The 20124-nt window shown below is 35.8% G+C and overlaps 1 protein-coding gene across 1 annotated transcript in view; it reads right to left on the bottom strand.

The window, feature by feature from the left end:
• The window catches only part of Xpr1 (xenotropic and polytropic retrovirus receptor 1), a 145029-nt gene that overhangs the window by 63046 nt on the left and 61859 nt on the right, over window positions 1-20124 (bottom strand). The window contains exon 3 of the mRNA XM_075988290.1: window positions 9200-9301. Coding sequence (XP_075844405.1) covers window positions 9200-9301 — 102 coding nt within the window. The remainder of the gene's footprint in view (window positions 1-9199; window positions 9302-20124) is intronic.

The raw sequence follows: 20124 nt of genomic DNA on the forward strand, positions 1-20124 counted from the left end.
TAGTGAATACATGTGTTTCTGTTATACATATATAGTTGTACCTCAGTACACTAAGGACTGGTTCCACGATCCCAAAGGATGCTCAGTCATACCACAAGGAAGTGCTAAACTATGTTTATATCAGCATTATTTGAATACTTTTAACAAATCTTCAAATAAACAAAAATAATGTTTTGAAAGATTTGTTGTAAATTAAAAAAGTGTTTCCTTGTTTGAAATTTCTTATTTAATTCCAAAACCTAAAAAGTATTACATGAAAGGAGATCTTGTGTTACCTGCTGTTATTAAAAATGAATAGTTTTAGTTCGACAGTGGTGGCTCACACCTTTAATCCCAGCACTCCGGAGGCAGAGGCAGGTGGATCTCTATGAGTCTGAGGTCAGCCTGATCTACAGGAGTTCCAGGACAGCCAGGCTACACAGAAAAACCCTCTTGTGGGGTACGGGTGGCAGAGTAGTTCACAGGGGGAAAAAAGGATAGGTATGAAATTAATTACATTCCTTTATCAAATCAAGCTGTTTCTAAACAAACTTCTATAATTTGTAATGACTAATGAAAGCAGTTTATTATAAGCATATAAACAGCCCAAAGTTTGCAATTCAGCTAGATGAAACATCTATTTCTTTATGTAAGTAGGTTTATGAAAGAAGCATGTGTGAGAGACTATTCTTTTACCACCCATCAGGAAGGGGAGTGTCACCAGAGAGCTAAACTCCTCACAAATGGAGTTTCTCCAGTGAAAATATGGTACTAGTGTCTATAGATGGTGCTGGAGCAACACTGTGTGAGAGAAGTTGAATTTGTAGCAAAAAAGAAAAAAAAAACTGGTGGCAAACATATCACTTTTACTTGGTGTTTCACAGGAAGGCACTTGTTAGAGCCCGTGGGCCCCAACATAGATAACCGGACTGGTACGGAGCCACAAGGAATAAGCAGACACAGCTTACACGGTCATCATGGAAGAGCATCTCAGGCTTTTTCTCTCCTCAAGATCTCCCCGTGTTTATTATCCAAACAACTTTTATACCAACACATAAACTGAGCGGGAAAATACACTAGACCTGTCCTCTAGGTCACCAGGTGAATGGAGTTTTGTCAAGTCCGCATCTACCTGTCTGCTGTTTATGCTAGCTGTCACGTAGGCTTGAATCAGCATCTCTATAAGGCATCCTCCAAATTACAAAGAAAGGAGCAACAACATCCTGACCCTTTGTTAGGCAGAGACAGCCTGTCTGCAGGGCTACATGACCACCTCAGATTGGGCCTATAGCTTTAGCGCCTGGCTACCACACCATATAGAAATATGGGCCTACAGGTACTCATAGCCCCCATCAGAGCACCAATGAGATGATATGTTTTATGATATCAGAAAAACCAGTAACTTCATTAAAAGCTGTGCCTCAAATAGTAGTTCATTTTTAAACCCTTCATTGGAATTTTAACTAAATAGTTAACAAATGGAAGATTAGGGTTAAAATTCATTCTTTAGAAGCATTTACAGTAAATATCTTAAAATGTTTAACCAAAAATAACTTTCTTAAAGATTTAAATATAAGAGTTATAACTGATTATCTGAAATGTCTGGAGACAGTTTCAAAAATTCTTATCTTTGATTATAAAAAAAAAACTATGATACTCTACAAATTGAAGGAGAAACTAATACAAAGCCCACCCCTAACCAAGAAGCTATTTCAATTGATGCTTGCTGGGAAAGGGAAAATGAGTTTTCTCCCAGGCAGTGTCACTAGGTAGATACATTAGCCACACTCCAAGTCAAGCCCCATGTACAGAAAGAAGCAGTTGGCCAACACAGGACAGATTTTTCTCCTGGGCCTTTTGTTTTGTTTTTTTTGTCTTACTGGCTTTTTTGTTTGTTTGTTTTTTGTTTTCCTTTTTTTTTTGAGAGAAAGAGAGAAAAATATTTGTTTATTAAACAGGGTCTCTGTGTGCAGTTCTGGCTTCCTGGAGCTTGTTCTGTAGACCAAGTTGGCAGATTTCATAATTTTAAAATATCATCAAATAATTTTGGTTTGAAATTAAAAAAATTCTAACAATTTCTGAAATAAGCCTTATAAAAACTGCTTCCATTTTTATTACACATTTAATGAGAAACAAGCATTCTCATTATTGACAATTATAAAGTCATTATAAATTGCCATTAAAGACAATCATAAACTATTGATCAGCTCTAAAAAATTTTCCTATTGTTTCCTACAATATCAAAGAATCAGCAAAGATTCAATTAGTTATATAAAAGTAAATAAGCACATCCACCTCACTAGTATGCAAATTTGTATTTATCCTTAATAAATGGTGAAATGAAACAAAGTACAATTATTATTTTTACCAGTAAATATGTGATCTATAATCCAATTTTAGATACTCTAAGTCAAGTAAGAATTGGGGTAAAAAGGTGTCATGAACGGAAAAAATTTAAGTCCTGACTTATAACATTAATGCAATATAAACAGTTGTGGAAGTGCATTGTTTAGAGAAGAGATGAAAAAGCATAAGAACATGTTCAGTATAGACGCAATTTTTCCTAGGAACAAAATCAGGGTGGGAGCTATGCTAAAAGTAGGTCTACACACACACACACCATTTGCCATGGTAAGGATGGAACCTAGAGTCGCATACATACTAGTCAAGTACTCTACTGCTGAGCTATGCATTTTGCGCTCCTGCTTTCTTTTTCTAAATATACTGGTTGAATTCACAGATACAGATTCCATTGGTATGAAGGGTTAATTACATATTAAAATAACTGTATCTTACATTCCACAATCACACTTTAGTATATGGAATTAAGCAGATTTATGTTCAAATATTTGTTATTAACTCCTATGATTTTAGTTGAATTTTTTTCAACTTTTGAAAGCCTTTCATAGGTGAAAAAAAAAAGATACAACTCTCCTAAAAAGTACTTGTAAAGTTTAAGTGCAGCATAAAAATGCCACGGGCACAGCTAGCGCTCAGTAAATAATGATTAGACAATAGCAGTAAGAAGGAGTTATCTGGTGACTCATTTTTTTCAGAGTTCTAAGCTTCTCTGTTGTGGAGACTGTCATACACACTGAAGTGTAGTATTATGATTTTTATATTCGTTGGCACTGCTGCTTCTTTCATAATTTACACAATTCTCTTTCTCAGAAGTTATTTCTATTGGATTCATCTCTATCCTTAACCACCTGACTCTCATTTTATGTTTAATAATTTATTTTTTATATATATCTTGAGACCACGCTCCCCATCTCTAAAACCAACTCCACTCTCTCCCGGGAGGCCCAGAAACCCCCTTCACTAAGGCAGGTAGGGAGTAAGTCACTGAGGAAAGCACCTGCCTCTTTGAAGAGCTCTGAGTCTGCTGTTCACTGCAGAATAGGCCCAGTCATACGAGATGAAGCCATTTGGGCTCACTGATTTCAGTGGCAACAAAAGGACCCTGAAGAGAAAGGCCAGATGGTAGCATTTAACCCCCAAAACAAAATGGGTGTGCTTGTCATAAAAGGCAACTGAGAGTCACGAACCAGAACAGTTTAGCCCCCAGGATTTTTAGCTAAGGTTAATCGATCAAGGTTTGTCTTAGGAATGAAACAAATGGGCCAACTACTAGAGTATTGCCTTATTTATCACTGTAAAGTCTGCAGTCTAGTGGCAGACAGTTGAGTTTAGTCAACTGATATCTTGTTTCCAGACCTAGAGGCAATTCACAACAATGACACTCCTTACTGAAACACAGCAAGCAGGCTGCTCTCTCTCTTGCCACTTCCACAGGAATATATTGTTAAGTCTTTCCCCAACCCTTCTTCAAAGGGCCCAGTGGCCATCTTCTAGGGTGACTGTGGTTTGTGGAAAAGGAAACTTCCAGACATTTCTAAAATTCTCAGGCACCAGCTTTTATATTGGTTTCCTATTACTATATAACAAACCAGCACAAACTTAATGGCATAAACAAACCAAGCATGATGTAGCTGGGTTCCTTGCCAGTACAGTTCTCAGGACCATCTAGAGTTTGGGATCCTCTGTCACACTTACTGGGATATAGCTGAATTGAGTTGTTTGAAGTTGTAAGACTAAGGTCTCTACTGAATGTCAAAGTTACCAACAGAGAAACTCTCACTTCAAGTCCTTCTCTACTTTGTATGCAGGGTTAACTTAAGTCACTTTTAAGGATTCACCTAGCCAGGTTGGGCTAACCTGGGGTAAGTACCATTACTTAAAAGCAATTGATTTGAAACCTTAATTATTCCTGAAAAAACTCTCTTCTAACAGGCATTGTGTGCTTGAAGGCTATCTTAAAATTATGTCTACAATAACAACGCATTGACAAATTTCCAGAATCTTCAAACACTACTACAACTTAACAATCACACTAACATAGACGTTCAAACCATCAAGTGCTCGTCCAGGTTTGGCTCACAGTAGAAAATTGGTTTACTGACTCATCCTATGACAACTTTCTCAGTTCTAAAATGGGTAACTGGAATAGATTTTAGGCTGCAAGTAGGATTTCCGTACTGATTGTAATCCAGAAGTAAGAACAGTGTGGTACAGGGAGCTAAGCCTAAGTTCCTATAACTTCCTAGTATCACAATAAAACTTTAAAGGTGCCACCAGACAGTTGAAAGACAAATGGATGGTGATGCCTATACAATCTATCACTTAACATAGCGTTTGCTTTACTTTGTACAGAGTTGGATGACTCTTGGGAAATATAGATCTTATTGTTAACTTAAGCAAGTGTTCTCTCCCATAGCAGCTGCTCTTCTGGATAAGGTAGCTTCACTGGAGCAAATCAATACAGTCCCTAGCACCTGGTATACACCTGCACACCTGGTAATGCAAGTATTCAATTGCACTCTAGGCAAGGCAGCTCTTCACCAGGTAGAGACCATTCTTGACCCTCAGATATGCCCTGCTACCCACTGGGACTACTCAGACACTTAGCAGATTGATTATATTGCTTCTCATAGAGTCTTTAAAATCTTTCCAGTGTAGGACTGTATCATCTGCAAACAAGGGCAATTTGACTTCTTCCTTTTCTCTTTGCATCCCATTTCTTTTCTCTTGCCTTAAAGGTCTGGCTAAGATTCTAAGCACTACACTGAATAAGAGTGACAAGAGTAAATGCCACATCTCATTTTAGAGGAAATGCTCTCAATTTGTCCCTATTTATTATATGGGTTATGAAAAAGTCTGTCATATTCTGCCTTCATTATGTCAAGGTATGGTCCTTCTATTACTAGATTGTTTTATTCAGGCTTTTTATAATGAAAGGATGGATATGGAATATCATCAAAGGAATTTTTCTACATCTATCAAAATGATCATGTGATTCTATTTATATGCTATATTTCACTTATTGACTTGCATATGTTGAAATTCTTGCATTCCTGTAATAAAACTAACTCAATCACACATGATTTTTTAAAATGTACTATCGAATATGGCTTGCAAGTATTTTATTGAGGTTGTTTACATTTATGTTCATCTTGGAAATTGGGGCCCCTCATTTTTAAAAGTTCCTTCTTTCCCCATGGTCTTTCAATTGTAAAAACATTTTTCTATAAATACAAATAACCGTTCTTTTAAAATTAAACAAAACAGATAGAAAAAAGTAAGAAAAGTAATTTATATCAGGTTTTCAACTGAAAACAGCTTCTTACTGTTAACAAGCACAATCCTAAGAGGCCCGGGAATTAATCTACTTTATAAGCAAGTGTTTGTTGGCGTAGGAAGGTTAAATAGTTTTTTTATGAATAAAGGGTTTTTATTTTATTTTTTTTAATTTATTAATTGTGTATACAGCATTGCCTGCATCCCTGCAGACCAGAAGAGGGCACCAGATCTCATTACAGATGGTTATGAGCCATCATGTGGTTGCTGGGAATTGAACTCAAGACCTCAGTGCTCTTAACCTCTGAGCCATCTCTCAGCCCTAAATTGTTTTTTTAAATGATAAAATTAAACAAAATCATTCAGGTGGTGCTGGCACACACCCTTAATCCCAGCACTCAGGAGGCAGAAGCAGGCAAATCTTTTGAGTTTAAGGCCAGCCTGGTCTACAGAGTAGTTCCAGAATGGCCAGGGCTACACAGAGAAATCCTGTCTTGAAAAACTAACAACAACAACAACAACAAAAAACAACCAAAAGAAAAAAATTAAACAAAAATCTAAACTTTAAAAATTCAAAATGTAATTAGTTGATGGAATTAGCACTTTAATTATTTTATTTATTTTTGGGATTTTGGTATGATTGGAAAGATAAAAAAATTAGGAGGTAGTAAAATGTTTGGATCTAGAATATAAGTCATTTAAAGACTGACCATTTTTAGGTATTAAGTAATCTGTGCTACCTTAGTAGATGAAGGTGAGTTAATAAATAAGCTCAAATAGGTGGTGCACACAACTATACCCAACACTGGAAAGCCCTGTCAGGAGGATGGTATCAGAGGCTGGTTTGGGCCAAATAGAGCTTCTCTTAACCCTTCCCAGAAGGTAACTCACTAGTTACTTATGGCTTCTCTCAGGCATGAGTACCTGAAGACTGCAGTTTATAAGAAAGCAGCTAACTAGGGAGGAAAGTGATACTGTCTACACGTGCCAAATTCTATTTCTTGTCTTCCAATCATGTCCAATCATATTACTCACCCCTTCCTGACCTGGCAAAAACTCAAAGTCAGTGACTATCAATTTGTACCCCAATGGCCCTGTCAATACACATAGATAATCCAAAAAATTTAATAACAGCCAACCCAAAATGATTTTTGAAAATTGATCTACTCCATGATATTACTTTTCAAACTGAATCCTGCAATCCAATATGGATCAAAAGCAATGTTCAAAACTAATTTGGGTTGGGTAAATTCTAATTCCAGCACTTGGGAGGCAGAGACAGCCCAATCCTGTGAGTTCTATATAGCAAGTTCTAAGCCAGTCAGAACTGCACAGTGACACCTTGTCTTAAAAACAAAAAAAAAAACCCAAAATTTAGTGAAACACAATCAACATTTTAAAAATCAATCAGAAAAAGTATTTAAAAAATAGATTAAAAGAAGACAAATATTGTTTGTTTTAAAACACTTAAATGATTTAAACATTTGTGTATTCACACTCATAGGTGCATAAGCACACATAAGATCTGAAGATCTAGCCAGGTGTAGTGGCACACACCTTTAATCCCAGTAGAGGCAGGTATATGTATCTCTGAGTTCGAGGACAGCCTGGTCTACAATTGTAAGTTCCAGGACAGCCAGGACTACACAGAGAAATCCTGTCTGGGAAGAAAAAAAGCAAAACAAAACAAGGTGGGTAGCTGTATATTTGCATATTTAGTCATAAAGTAGATTTTTTTTACTATAACTCTATTGTTATGTGAATCAGTCCAGAATGTTGGCACTAAGATACAAGAAGCACTGAGTTTGCTAGGCAAGCACAATATAAAGCAATAAGGGTAAAAGAATTGAAAATACAGGGACAAAACGATTAAAATGACTGATAAAAAGACATCAATACAGGGTGTGACATGACTGGAATAAAATGAAGATGTGAAGGAATTTGAGCTCTCTAAGATACAAAACAAATAAACAAAACGAATAAATAGGGGATTAGAGTAATGACTCAGTGGTTAAGAGCCCCGTTTGCTTTTTCCAAGGACCAAGATTCAATCCCTAGTACCACATGGTGGCTTATGACCATTTGTAACTCAAGTCCCAGGGGATCTAATGCCCTCTTCTGGTCCCTGCAGTACTGCATGCACATGGTACACAGACATGCATGCAAGCAAAAAAACACCCATAAACACAAAATAATAATAAATGTGTATGTATGTGTATATATATATATATATATATATATATATATATATATATATATATATATATATATATATATATATCCAGATGTTAGAGAAGGTGTATAAAAAGCTTAAAGCCTGGGAAATATGGTCCTAGAATTTTATGGAATTTACTAATCTGGAGGAGAGCAATTCTGGGCAAGTACAGCCATGAGATACTGTGAAAAAAGTAGATTGGAACCAAAAATGGACTGTCCACAAAGACAATTAAGTCACCAGGATTACACAGAAAGTTGAGAGAAAACTTTACATTGGGAGGTAAGCATCTTTATTCTCAGTGAGCAACCAAGAGATCAGCAGTAGCAAATACACAGGAGTGGCCAACTCCACAAGATACCAGATGTTCATAGATCCACTTTGCAGGATACACAGCAGTACTGATTTTGGAAAACAACAGCATCTAAATGTCAGACCAAGCCTCTTAGGGTTTTGGCATCTGCTTTATACTGCTTCTTACCTCTCTCAGTCTCCCACTGCGCCATATACAAGAATAATCAGATCTATCTGAGGGCTGCAGAGAAAATATCTGAATAAAATGCTTCCAAAAGTTGTACACAAGCTAGGAGGGAAAAAAATCATCCTTCGAAAAAGAAACTAATAAAGTTACACAACTAGTCATCTCGGACTAACCCATACTAGTAGTTTTGATTGTTTGTTTTTAATGATTGTGTCAGTATTAAGACTATGGTATTTTCAAAACCTTTGCCAAGAGAAGAGGGAAATTCATTATTGATCATTACATCTAGTAGGTGATTCCAAGCATAAAGGGGGTACATTCAGCAATTTACAGGGAATACATATAACGTTTATTCAAAGTCTGGATGAAGTCTCTCTGAATCTAAATCACTCTTTTGATTCTGTACTCACAAAACTATCTAATTTTCAACTAGGCTCCACAGGATTTGTGATGCTTAAGGCAATGCTCTAGGCAATCCATTACAAGGACATTGCTTTACTAATCTCTGTTAAGTACATTAAAACATACACTTTAAACAAGCTAGGCATATAAAAATATAAAGTTAATATTTTCTTTTCAAGCTCCAATAGCATCTTGCAGATGACACTTGTAAGACTATGCATTAGAGAGATGAAGATGAGTGTTCTAGCCAATGAAAGGGCATAAAATTAACCTAAGTGATAATATGAAAATGGGGATTAAAATTTATAAAAGATAAAATAAAAGATATAACAGAAGGTCTTATAACCTGTAAGGGAACCTAGGCAATGACCACATAAAGTACCAATTGCATTACTGCAGCATAAACAAGGGAAGTCCGCCTCAAGCAACACCAATCATGTCTGAAGGGCATTGCAGAATGTCTTTTTTTCTTTGTGACTACTCACCTGAATAAAATGTGTTGATTTTGGCAAGTTCCTTTTCACAGGTTTGGAAAAACTTCTCTTCAAACTTGGCAAAATATCTCTTAACTGTATCCTCATCTGTAACTGAAAAGCAAGAAAAAAATTTCAAATTTAAGGCAGAAGGCCAAGTGGGGAAAGTAGGGTAAAAATAGGACTACTTTCTTAGTCTTCAAAAAGCCAGTAGACGTCTGTATGTAAGTGCCTGGCAGTGGAAAGAGGCTAATCCAAACACACTACTAGTATAATACAAGTTATCATGTTGAGAAGAGAAATGCTCTAAGACTTTAGAACACAGAGAAAATTCTGTAGACAATTAATCAAAGAAGTTTCAAGGTGCTGGCAGCTGAGTTGAGTAGAATTCATGTAAGAAAAGGGAAATTAAATATTTCAGAGAAGAAAAAAAAATACAACAAAGAAATAAAAGAAATGAGACTGCAGCATGTTTCTAGAAAAATAGGTTATATTCTGTTTTATGTTATGTTAGCATTTCTCCATTTTTATTTTAGCTGTATAGACAGGGAAGGTGGTGTGGACCAGTGGGTGTAACGTAGTGACTGACTAGACACCTGTACAAGTAGATAACAACTGACACCTTCAGGACAGAGGGGGGTGACTTCTGGAAATGCCCATTTGGTCACTTTTGTGTGTTACCATGACTTGTAAGATCTTTCTGGACCAATGGCATGTCTTTCTGTTGACTAGATCTACTCTGTGAGTATTATGCTAGACCTACCAACTATTAAATATACTAGAAATGCTGAAGAAAAGTAACTTCAGGGGCTCTAAGAACCATGTGAGATTTGCCTAGACACTTCCCAGATCTTAACCAAAATATAGAAACATTCTATTTCTGGATCTAGGGTAACTTAACTTGAGATGTATAGAAAAAAATAGGCTCCTTTCCATTCCCCAGATCCTAGACTCCAAGTGCAAACCCAGAAACCCTTAAATATTCCACCTGTGTAAGAATAAATGAAATGGCAGTTCCCTAAGAAATATAATACACACACAAATTCATAGCACTAGAAATACTTTAAAGAGAGACAAACGGCTTAAATAGTCTTTAAAAGCTTGTCAAATTTGAACAGTGAGCTGGCTCAGCGAGTGGAGGTGCTGGCCATCAAGCCTGATAATTCCTGAAGTACAAACAGTGGAAGAGAGAACAGACTCCTTCAAGTTGTCTACAGGATAGCAAATGTGCCCCCCACAAATAAATAAGTATAATTAAATAACTTTTAAAAAGGTTATCAAACCTATTCATTTAATTTGAATAACATAATTGCAAAAAATTAATATTGTCTATTTATTATTTGTAAAAATTTACTTTTATGTACCCACTATTCTATTTCATATGCTTTAAGTCTAAGCATACAATGCAGAGTGTTGCATTGATTCTTCAGAAATATGGGGATGACTTTATGTTTCTCATGTAAAAGTAGCAATTAGTATATAACAAAGGCTACAGCTATTACTCAAGGTCACTGAGAATTTTTTTTTTTTCAAAGCATAAAGCAGGCCCCAGCACTTTTAAGGAAGCTGACCCTGAGTTAAGAAAACTCCATGGTAACAGAAGCTGTGCTTAGAATAGCATCTAACTCCAGCTAATTAAAAATAAGAACAATAAATTAATTTCCTACATTCTTCATTTTAATTTTATTCCCTATTGTTAAGAAAGAAACCCCAAAAGCAAAAAGAGGCTTGGTTATATTCGCTTTGCTTCCCTATTAACAATAATAAGACAAAGTAGCAAAGTCCAGCAATTTAGTTTAAATATGGCTTCTATTCTTTAAAATAATTAAATTATTTTAATAATTTAAATAATAAATAAAATAAAACATTAAGGTTTATATAGAAGCTACATATTCAAGAACATCAACATCAAATATTGCCAAAGACTTGGAAACAAAAACATCCATCTATGAATTAACTGTGAACAATCTACTTTCTTATTTCAAAGACTATTTCATCTAAAACACTAGCAGTCTGTTATCTCTATTCACATATAATGCAAATGTCACAAATCTTAACAGAATGCAGTAGGGTTACAGCAACACAGGGGAGTGATATCTGAGGGTAAAAAGGAGAAACCATAAATAACAACAGCAAGGGCAGCTGTGCAGAAATTAATGAAAGATGGTGTTTTTGCCCTGTCAGATTTCAAAGACCTGATACACAAAGGAGCTACTAGAAGCACACTACTGGTAGAAGACTAGAAAACAACAGAGAGGACAACTCAAAATAAACTTGCATATAAAGGAGTGGATTATACAAAGAAGTCTCTCTTAAACACTATGCAAAATACAGAGACCATGAATAAATAGTTAACATGTCTACAAAATGAAGTATCTCACTTTAAGAGATGCCGTAAGTACAGTTGATAGAGAAGCAGGCAATAGGAAAATTTATATGTGCAGTATTTAATAAAAAATTCATATTCTAAATTTATTTTGGGGCTGGTGAAATGGCTCATCATGTAAGAGCACTTGAGTTCAGATTCCCAGATCCCAGCAAAATTTATCTCAGAAAATGTTTATAAGCCATCACTAAATGATTTTTAACTTCTTAATAAAATGAGCCAATTAAAGCAAATCATAGAAAAATAATAACTGGCCAAAAAAAGAAATTGAAAGAAGGCTCAATATCTCAAATGAATTCAAGATCTAAAATATAAAATGAAATTTCAACATCAGATTGGAAGCAATTTTAAAATAGTGATATCATTTTGGCAATAAGGGTAAATCAACACTCTTACTCCCTGTCGATATCTATGTGAATCTGAAGTCTTTCTAGGAAGACAGTTTGGCAGTAGTTATCAAAATGTTCAGTATGCTCAATCCCACAAGCAGGAACATGCTCTAAAGGAATCTACACAAAAATAACGTATTTTCATGGATTTCATACATCATTATTTTAATAAGGAAAAAGAAAATAAATTAGCCTAGTAGTTATACTATAGCAATCATTTTCTTTTTTAAAAGTATACATGGTTTTTTTGGTGGCACATCCTAAGGGGTCAGTTGTGTCCAGATTAAGCTCAGTATCTGCTCTCCAGCCACTGACCATCAGAAACTCATTGCACTCAACAATGAACACAAGCTTGGTTCTGTCTATGAAAAGTGAATGGCAACAGAAGTAGTTGTTGATGTTCCGGGTGAACAAAGGGTTGTGGAGTCCAAATCAATGGAAAAAACACAGTTCCCAGGAAATAGGGTTTCTTGACCCACAGCAGAGCGTGCCTGTTGTTGAGTCAGGGGCACTTTTGTAAAAGACCAGGGAGAATTGAAAGGGAGAAGCACAAGTCTATTTATGGATGCCAATCTGAATGCTTTTTTGTTTTTTGTTTGTTTGTTGTTGTTTGAGACAAGGTTTCTCTGAGCCCTGGTTGTGCTCATTTTAAAAAAATGAGAGAAGGATATTCCTTGACTGACAGTTACTACTCTGCTCTGGTGGATGGAGCCCCAAAGAGCCTGAAGAATATGAAAACTTTTCAGTCTCTCTAAAGATGATATCCTCCAATATGCTGTCCGAAAGTCCTTAAACAAAAAAGGTATGGAGTACAAGACCAAGGCCCCCATGATTCATCATCTTGTTACTCCACATGTCCTGAAACTCAAATCTAAGGTATTGCTCTGAAGAAAAAATGCACTAAGGAAAACAAAGAAGAGGCTACAGAATATGCTAAACTTTTGGCCAAGAGAATGAAGAATGCCAAAGAAAAATGCCAGAACAGACTGCCAAAAGACTTTGGCTGTGTCTTCTCTGAGAACTTCAAATTCTGAGTCCAGTCAAAAATAAATCTTTAAATTGACGCCTTTGATCCCAGGCAGAGGCTGGGTTAATTTAAGTAATAAGAGCTAGTGGGACAAACATAAGCTAAGGCCAAATTTACATAATTAATAAGTCTCATGTCATTACTTGAGAGCTGGCTGACTGGACAGAGAAAGGGTAGCTACAGTCAAACATACCCTAAACTCAATAATTAGTCACAAAAAGACTACACTTAATGCAAAGAGAGCTAGCATGAAAAAGCGCACATCAACATCTTCTGTTGATTAGCATTAACAGGAAAAAACTGAAGTGCACAAAAACTTGAGAGCTGATGAAGAATGACTCAGAGACTGTTGCTGTAGAGATCCCTTTGATCTGGACTAAGCAGTCAATTATGCAAACAGTCTGATTTTGTCATTTCTATAACTGTCTTATACCTACTTCACATTTGTGAACAATTTCTCACCCAGCCTGCCATGCTCCTTAAGAGTATCAATCAAAGCAAACAGCTTCCACTGAGCAGAAATCACCATCAAGGGCTTTACAACCACTCTCAGGAATATTTTAATTATACCAAAAAGGTCATTTAATCTCTAATGCAGTATCTGGGTTAGACAGATCAACACCATGCCTCTCAAAACACAATTTAAAGCTTCTATTAATTTCATTTCATTTCTGGTGTTTCATCAAATATCTTGATATTCTTCTATAAAGAATACTCCTAATTTCCAGCTTTGAGAGATACCTAGGCTAGAACTATGCCTCCTTTATTTTTATAAGTCCTATGTCAAATATATTATCTTATATAATGTGGTCCATATATTATATTTGAAATGTAAATGTTGAAATTATATTAATATGAGGACAATTTATTTTTGTAATGATTTATGAAAGTTAAAAGTCAACAATTGGCTAGGTAGTTGTAGAGCACATCTTTAATCCCAGCACTCAGGAGGCAGAGGCAGGCAGATTTCCAAGTTTGAGGCCAGCCTGGTCTACAGATTGAGTTCCAGGACACCCAGGGCTACACAGAAAAAACTTTCTCTCAAAAACAAAAAACAAAAAAGTCAACAATTGATGATGAATGGCTCAATGGACAAAGCTACATAAGCCTGTGGACTGGAGTTTGGGTCCCCAAAGCCCAAGAAAAAGCTGGGTAAGTAAGGCTACTGTTTACTATCATAGCACATAGGAGACAGAAAAAGGGGATCCCTAGGGCAAGCTGGCTACCTAGACTAGCTGGAATTGGTGAGGACAACTTGAAGGAGTTGGTTGGCAGTGAGCATTTTTACCTGCTGAGCCATCTTGCTTCCCACCTGCTGTGATTTTTTTTTTTTTTACTCTCAGTGATGGAAAATCTGCCTTCTAGAATGTATCTAGAGAACTTTTGGTTGTCATAATTCACTTAACAGGGTACTATAAATCTAATGGGTACAGATCAAGTACACTGTAAAAATGCCCAGCAATCCTTCCCTGCCCCTGCCCCTCCCAAATAATATCCCCAAATGTTAAAGTACAGGCTGAAAATCTCTGCTTTAAAACAAAGAAGTTTTACTAAACTAACAAGGGGACTCAGGGTATTGTTTCCCAATGTTACACATAACAGTGTAATCCTGAGGAAATCTTCAAGCTCAGTATTCTGGAGAACACTCCTTCTGGAGACATTAACTTGAATGTCACCATGACTACCTTTCTGTACGTTTCATTGTATTCTACAGGCAATGACTTCCTAGCTTCTCCTACTTATGAGAAAACTTAAAAAATAAAATTCAACATGAGACTAAATCAAAAATAGGAGTATTTGGTATAACTGATTTCATGCTTTTGAGAAAACTAGTTGGAGTTTTTAAGAGTGCGAAATTTATAAATGGGAATAACTAACTTGAAATTCTATTTTTTCCCAGATACTACACTATATCCACAGATGGGAGGATAAATTATAAAAAGCATATTGCAAATAAGATTCCAAAGATAAAAATGTTACTCTGAAATCACTGGTGTAGTGAAAATGGGAATAGACTGGGAGTCATTCATTCAACAATACTAAGTCCCTCCTACGCACCTAGCAATATGGCAGGAATAGCAAGAGTGATGAGCAGAATTCATTAATTCCACACCCAGAGATTACAGCCTACCTACAAAAAAATATGTCAATCAAATAATGGCACAAAAGTATAAACATTAATATAAAAGTATAAAGCATAAAGCTAACAAAAACCCCAGGAGTGAGACCACGTCAAGCCTAAAGGGACATGGAAAAGAAATGTGGGAGTCTCTAGAGATGTCTCCTTTGAGAGGGAAGATGAAGATTACGCAGTCACTCACTAAAGAAGCAGTCATGGTCCAAGCAGAAGAACAACATATAGAAAAATGCTAAAGGAAGGAATAAAGTAAATCTGAGAGACAGGAGTTTATAAGGAGGACAAGGGAACAATGGTGACTATTAAAGAAAGGGGCAAGCAAGGCCTAGCCAGTATGGACCCAAGAAGACAAGCCTTCTTTATGAGACAGCGAGTTCTTGCAGAGGATACTAAGCAGAGGGCAGTTATCAGCAGATATGCTTTCTAAATGAGGGCTAGAGGGGATTAACTAGGCACAGACAGAAAACACAAGAGACCATGGTAACATGGATGAAGGAGAGGACAAGAGGTAGAGCGATCCAGATGATGGATCTGGTGGACTGGGACTGAAGCGCAGGGTGTGTTGTCAATGGACCTCTTCATCTGTTCCTTTTCTCAGTGCATCCCCATTGAATAAGTCCTTTCTCTGCTTCATATTAAAAGAGAAATCTAAGAGCTGCTTTAGAGGTAAAAATCAATAGTTTTCATGACTGGTTTTGCTGCCTACTGCCTGTATAAATTTGATGTTTCTCTACATTCTCTCTTTAAAAGAGAAGACATTTGAATAAGCAATTTAAAAAATTCTCTCTTATCTAAAAATTTTGTGTTCCATAATTAAAATGGCTAATTTGTACAAAATGATTTTGAATTCAGCCTGGCTTCTGTGGTCCTAAACAGGAGCCTCTGATCCAAGTTTGTCTTTGAGGTTTTATCACACAAAGTTTTAACCAAATGTGGTTTTAAAATAATCTTGGCAGAATACAGACCAAAAAGTCTTTGAACTATATTTATAATATGTAACAGATGAAATTAATCTCATTTGTAGTAGCTCTAATACAATCTAAAGTATTAATTGTGGCAATGAATATTTGCCTAATATCTGCTAAACAAAGAAATCTAACATGAAAACACTGACAAATAAATTTAAATAGGACATCATTCAAGGTTAAAATGACCTGGATAGCAAGTGACTTTCAGAAGTGTTTTGCTCTTATAATTCCTAAAATAATTCTGAATAACTATCTTACATATTTTGAAGTTAAGACAAAGGATTTTAAAACACTGAAGTAGTTAAAACAATATAATTTCTGATAGGTGGTGATTAAAATGACACTTTGAGAAAAGGCATAATGGAATTCAAATGCCACAGTCATTTCATCACTACTACCAAAATTCACTATTATTCACTTTAAAATTTATAAATAAAGGACTAGGGACACAGGTCAGCAGTACAATGCTTGGCAAGCAAACCTAAGGCTTTGGGTTAAATACGCAAGAATGTATGAAAAACAAAAGCATTTGTCAAACACATGAAAACAAAATTCTTTGCTGGCTGCTGATGGTGCACACCTTGCAGGTGAATCTCTGAGTTGGAGGCCAGCCTGGTTTACAGAGAGAGAATCAGTACAGCCACAGCTGATAGAGAAACTCTGTCTCAAAACAAACAAACAAACAAACAAACAAACAAATAAAACCAAAGCACAAGATCTTTAAGAACTGATATGTTTGTTTATATTACTATGTTTTCTTCTTGAACTTATATTTTCAATTTTTTAGATCACAAAATTTACGTTTAAGTCATTTACTGAACACAGCACTATTATTTTCTGGGGATTAAATATTCATATGAATTAAAATTTAAATAGCAAAACTTTTCTAACTATCATGCTTTAAATATTAAAACTTGCCCTGCATTGAAATATCACTACAATTAGAATGTACTATATCAAAACATAAATATTTACAAGTATTAAACATAAAATGGCATCATTGAAGATTTGAAAATAAATTTCATATTTAAAGGAATGGAGAACCTCCTCCCAACTAGTTAATATATTCTTTGATATATAATATCCTGTTACTAGAAAGATAAATATATTACTTGCAAGAATAATGAATATCAAATTGCCATCACATTATGAACAGTGTAGAAGAAGATCATCTATCCCATTTTAGAAATTTTATCCTTGTGAGAAACTTTGTACATACAAATAATTACAACAGGCGTTCCTCTCCCCAAAAATGTTGACTATGTGCCAGGCACTAGCCTGGTGTGGGAGCTCCTTCTGTCTATGTGTTGCTTTTATTGGTTAATGAATAAAAAAACTGCCTTGGCCTGTTGATAGGGCAGAACTTAGTAGGCAGAGAAAACTGGATTGAATGCTAGAAGGAAGAAGGCAGAGTCAGAGAGACGCCATAGAGTCGCTGCCAGAGATAGACATGCTGAAACTTTGCTGGTAGGCCACGACCTCATAGTGATATACAGATTAATAGAAATGGGTTTAATTAATATGTAAGAGTTAGCCAATAAGAAGCTAGAGCTAATGGGCCAAGCTGTGATTTAATTAGTACAGTTTCTGTGTGATTATTTTGGGTCTAAGCTAGCCAGGCAGTTGGGAACCAACAAGCAACCCTCCAAAATACACTAACCTGCTGACCAAGAAAACAAATTCAGTCCCTGTACTTTGAGAGAAAACAGACACTAAAGTTAGTAATCGGGAGAACCTTGCAATAATAAAAAGGAAAGCACAGGCTGTGAGGACACATGCCAACAAGCACTAATCCGCTAAGAGATCAAGCAAGCCATGCAGAGGAAATGACACTGCAAGTGTGGTATGAAGGAGACGCTGAAGGATGTAGATAGGAGAAGCAAGAGAAATGAGACCAGGGCAGACTAATAATACAGTCTGAAGCATTTTTAGCAGTCATTATGAATAATAAAAGGCAAAGAGACATTTCAGGATCACAAAGGGACTCAATACCTTGAGAAAGACTCATAATATACTACACCTGGTGCTTTGCCCACTAAAAAGTCAAATGCTGAAGCTCTAAACCCCAATATATTATTCAGAAGTGGGGCCTTTAGAATTAATAGGGTTCAGATAAAATAAAAAAGGTGAAACTCATACAAGAAAAAGAATGAAGATCAGGATCTCTCTGCTAGCACAAACCATGGACATGCCATGTGATGACATAACCAGGAAGAGAGACTTCACTAGAACCTGACCATTTCGGCACCCTGACCTTGGACCTCCAGCCTCCAAAACTATGACAAATAAATGAATGTTGTTTAAGTTAGAGAGTCCATGATCTTTTGTTTCAGTAGCCTGAGATAAGCTTCCATCTCATTAAAAGAAAGAGCAAGGGAAATTTTCAGGAGCCAAAACTTATAGAAAAAAACCCTGAAAGTTTACTGAAATAAAGAGCACTGAAATAAAGGGTTAAACAATAAAGGTGACTTACAGACATGCTGGCTGGTGAAACAACAAAACTATCCAAATTAAACAGTATTTACATATAAAAAATAGTCATTAGTTTAAAACTCCAAATAATCATTTGACTTCAAACACAGGTATAGATATGCTTTGCTGTGGATAACCTGATGTGCTTTCTCTGAAGGTGCTTCATGGACCACACCACTAGAAGCACCAAATGGAGATGTTTTTTTTTTTTTCTTTCTTGCTGCTCACATTAATTTGTTCCTTCCATTCTGTATGCTACCATATTTACCCTTCAGTAAAGCGTCATTTTATTTGGTCATTCAACTTGTTTACAATGAAAGAACACACATGTTATTGACACACCTAAATAAACATAAGCCTTGAATCCATGGGTCTCTATCATCAAGTAAATCAGTTTGTGCATACAGAATTTCAAAATAAAGGCTTGCCTATATTCAGGCAACTTATGCCAAAGGCACAAGACTATATAATCCCTGGCTTCCAGATTCTTTCTAGGAGATTGATGTGAACATTTATTTCTATTTGATAAGGCCTAAGACAGACCATAGTTGTTCCAATCAAGATTACCCTGAATTTGAGATTAGAAGATACTTAATCCTACTTTTGCTTTGCCAATCTCAAGTGAATGAAATGCAAAACAGAAGGGCAGGCTCTATGTATGAAGGGCTGCAACCTCTCACCTTCACTGGCTCTTACATAGTAAAATTAGAAATTAGATCTTTTGCTTATTATTTAGGAAGCACCAGAGTAAGAAAATAGATAATAAGATATGAAGCATTAATAAGATTTCTAAAAAAAAAAAAAAAAAAAAAAAAAAAAAAGGTAAAGGCGTGTGAACTCTCAGAACATTTCCTTGAGCATCCTGATGTTCTATAACTGGAAATGAATTAGATCCTTGAATGAAAAAAAAAAATTTCTAGAAAGCAAAAGAATGTAAGTTCTGTAGAAAAAGACAAACCTATGCAAATGAGTTTTAAAAAACAAAATCAAAGATACTTCCAAAATGTAATTCTTCATCAGTGATTCCCAGATGGACTGTAAGGGAACTTTTCTGAAACTAGATGTAAAACAATGTATACCCCGAATACTGTCTATATTTTTCTTGAAATGTTTAAAAATCATTCTTTTACTCTGGAAAGTTAAGCCCCACTGCTTCAGCACGCTGAAATCTCTAAGAGAAGGAGAAGTAGCATCGATTCACGGGCCCACCATACCTGGAACTAGTGCGTACCAGCAGACCAGAGGGAGCACACACATTCAGCTCACTGATCAGTAGAGAAACGCACTCTCCTCAGATTATGAACATCTCCAGTAACAACACTTTATGAGAATACCTTTAATTCCAGCACCTGAGACTACAAAGAAACTTCTGCGTCTTGATGTGGAAATAATAGCAATCACTCTACATATGTTAAAATCCATAAACTATAAGAAATAAAAGCTCAATTCTAATGTATGTTTACTTAAAAATATAAAATCTTAAAAGTTAATCAATTATAATACCAATGTATGTGATTATTATTCCCAGATTCTATTTCCTAACCCCCACCCAAAAGTG

The sequence above is a fragment of the Microtus pennsylvanicus genome, chromosome 10 (genome assembly GCF_037038515.1).
Source record: "Microtus pennsylvanicus isolate mMicPen1 chromosome 10, mMicPen1.hap1, whole genome shotgun sequence".
NCBI classification, from domain to species: Eukaryota; Metazoa; Chordata; class Mammalia; order Rodentia; family Cricetidae; genus Microtus; species Microtus pennsylvanicus.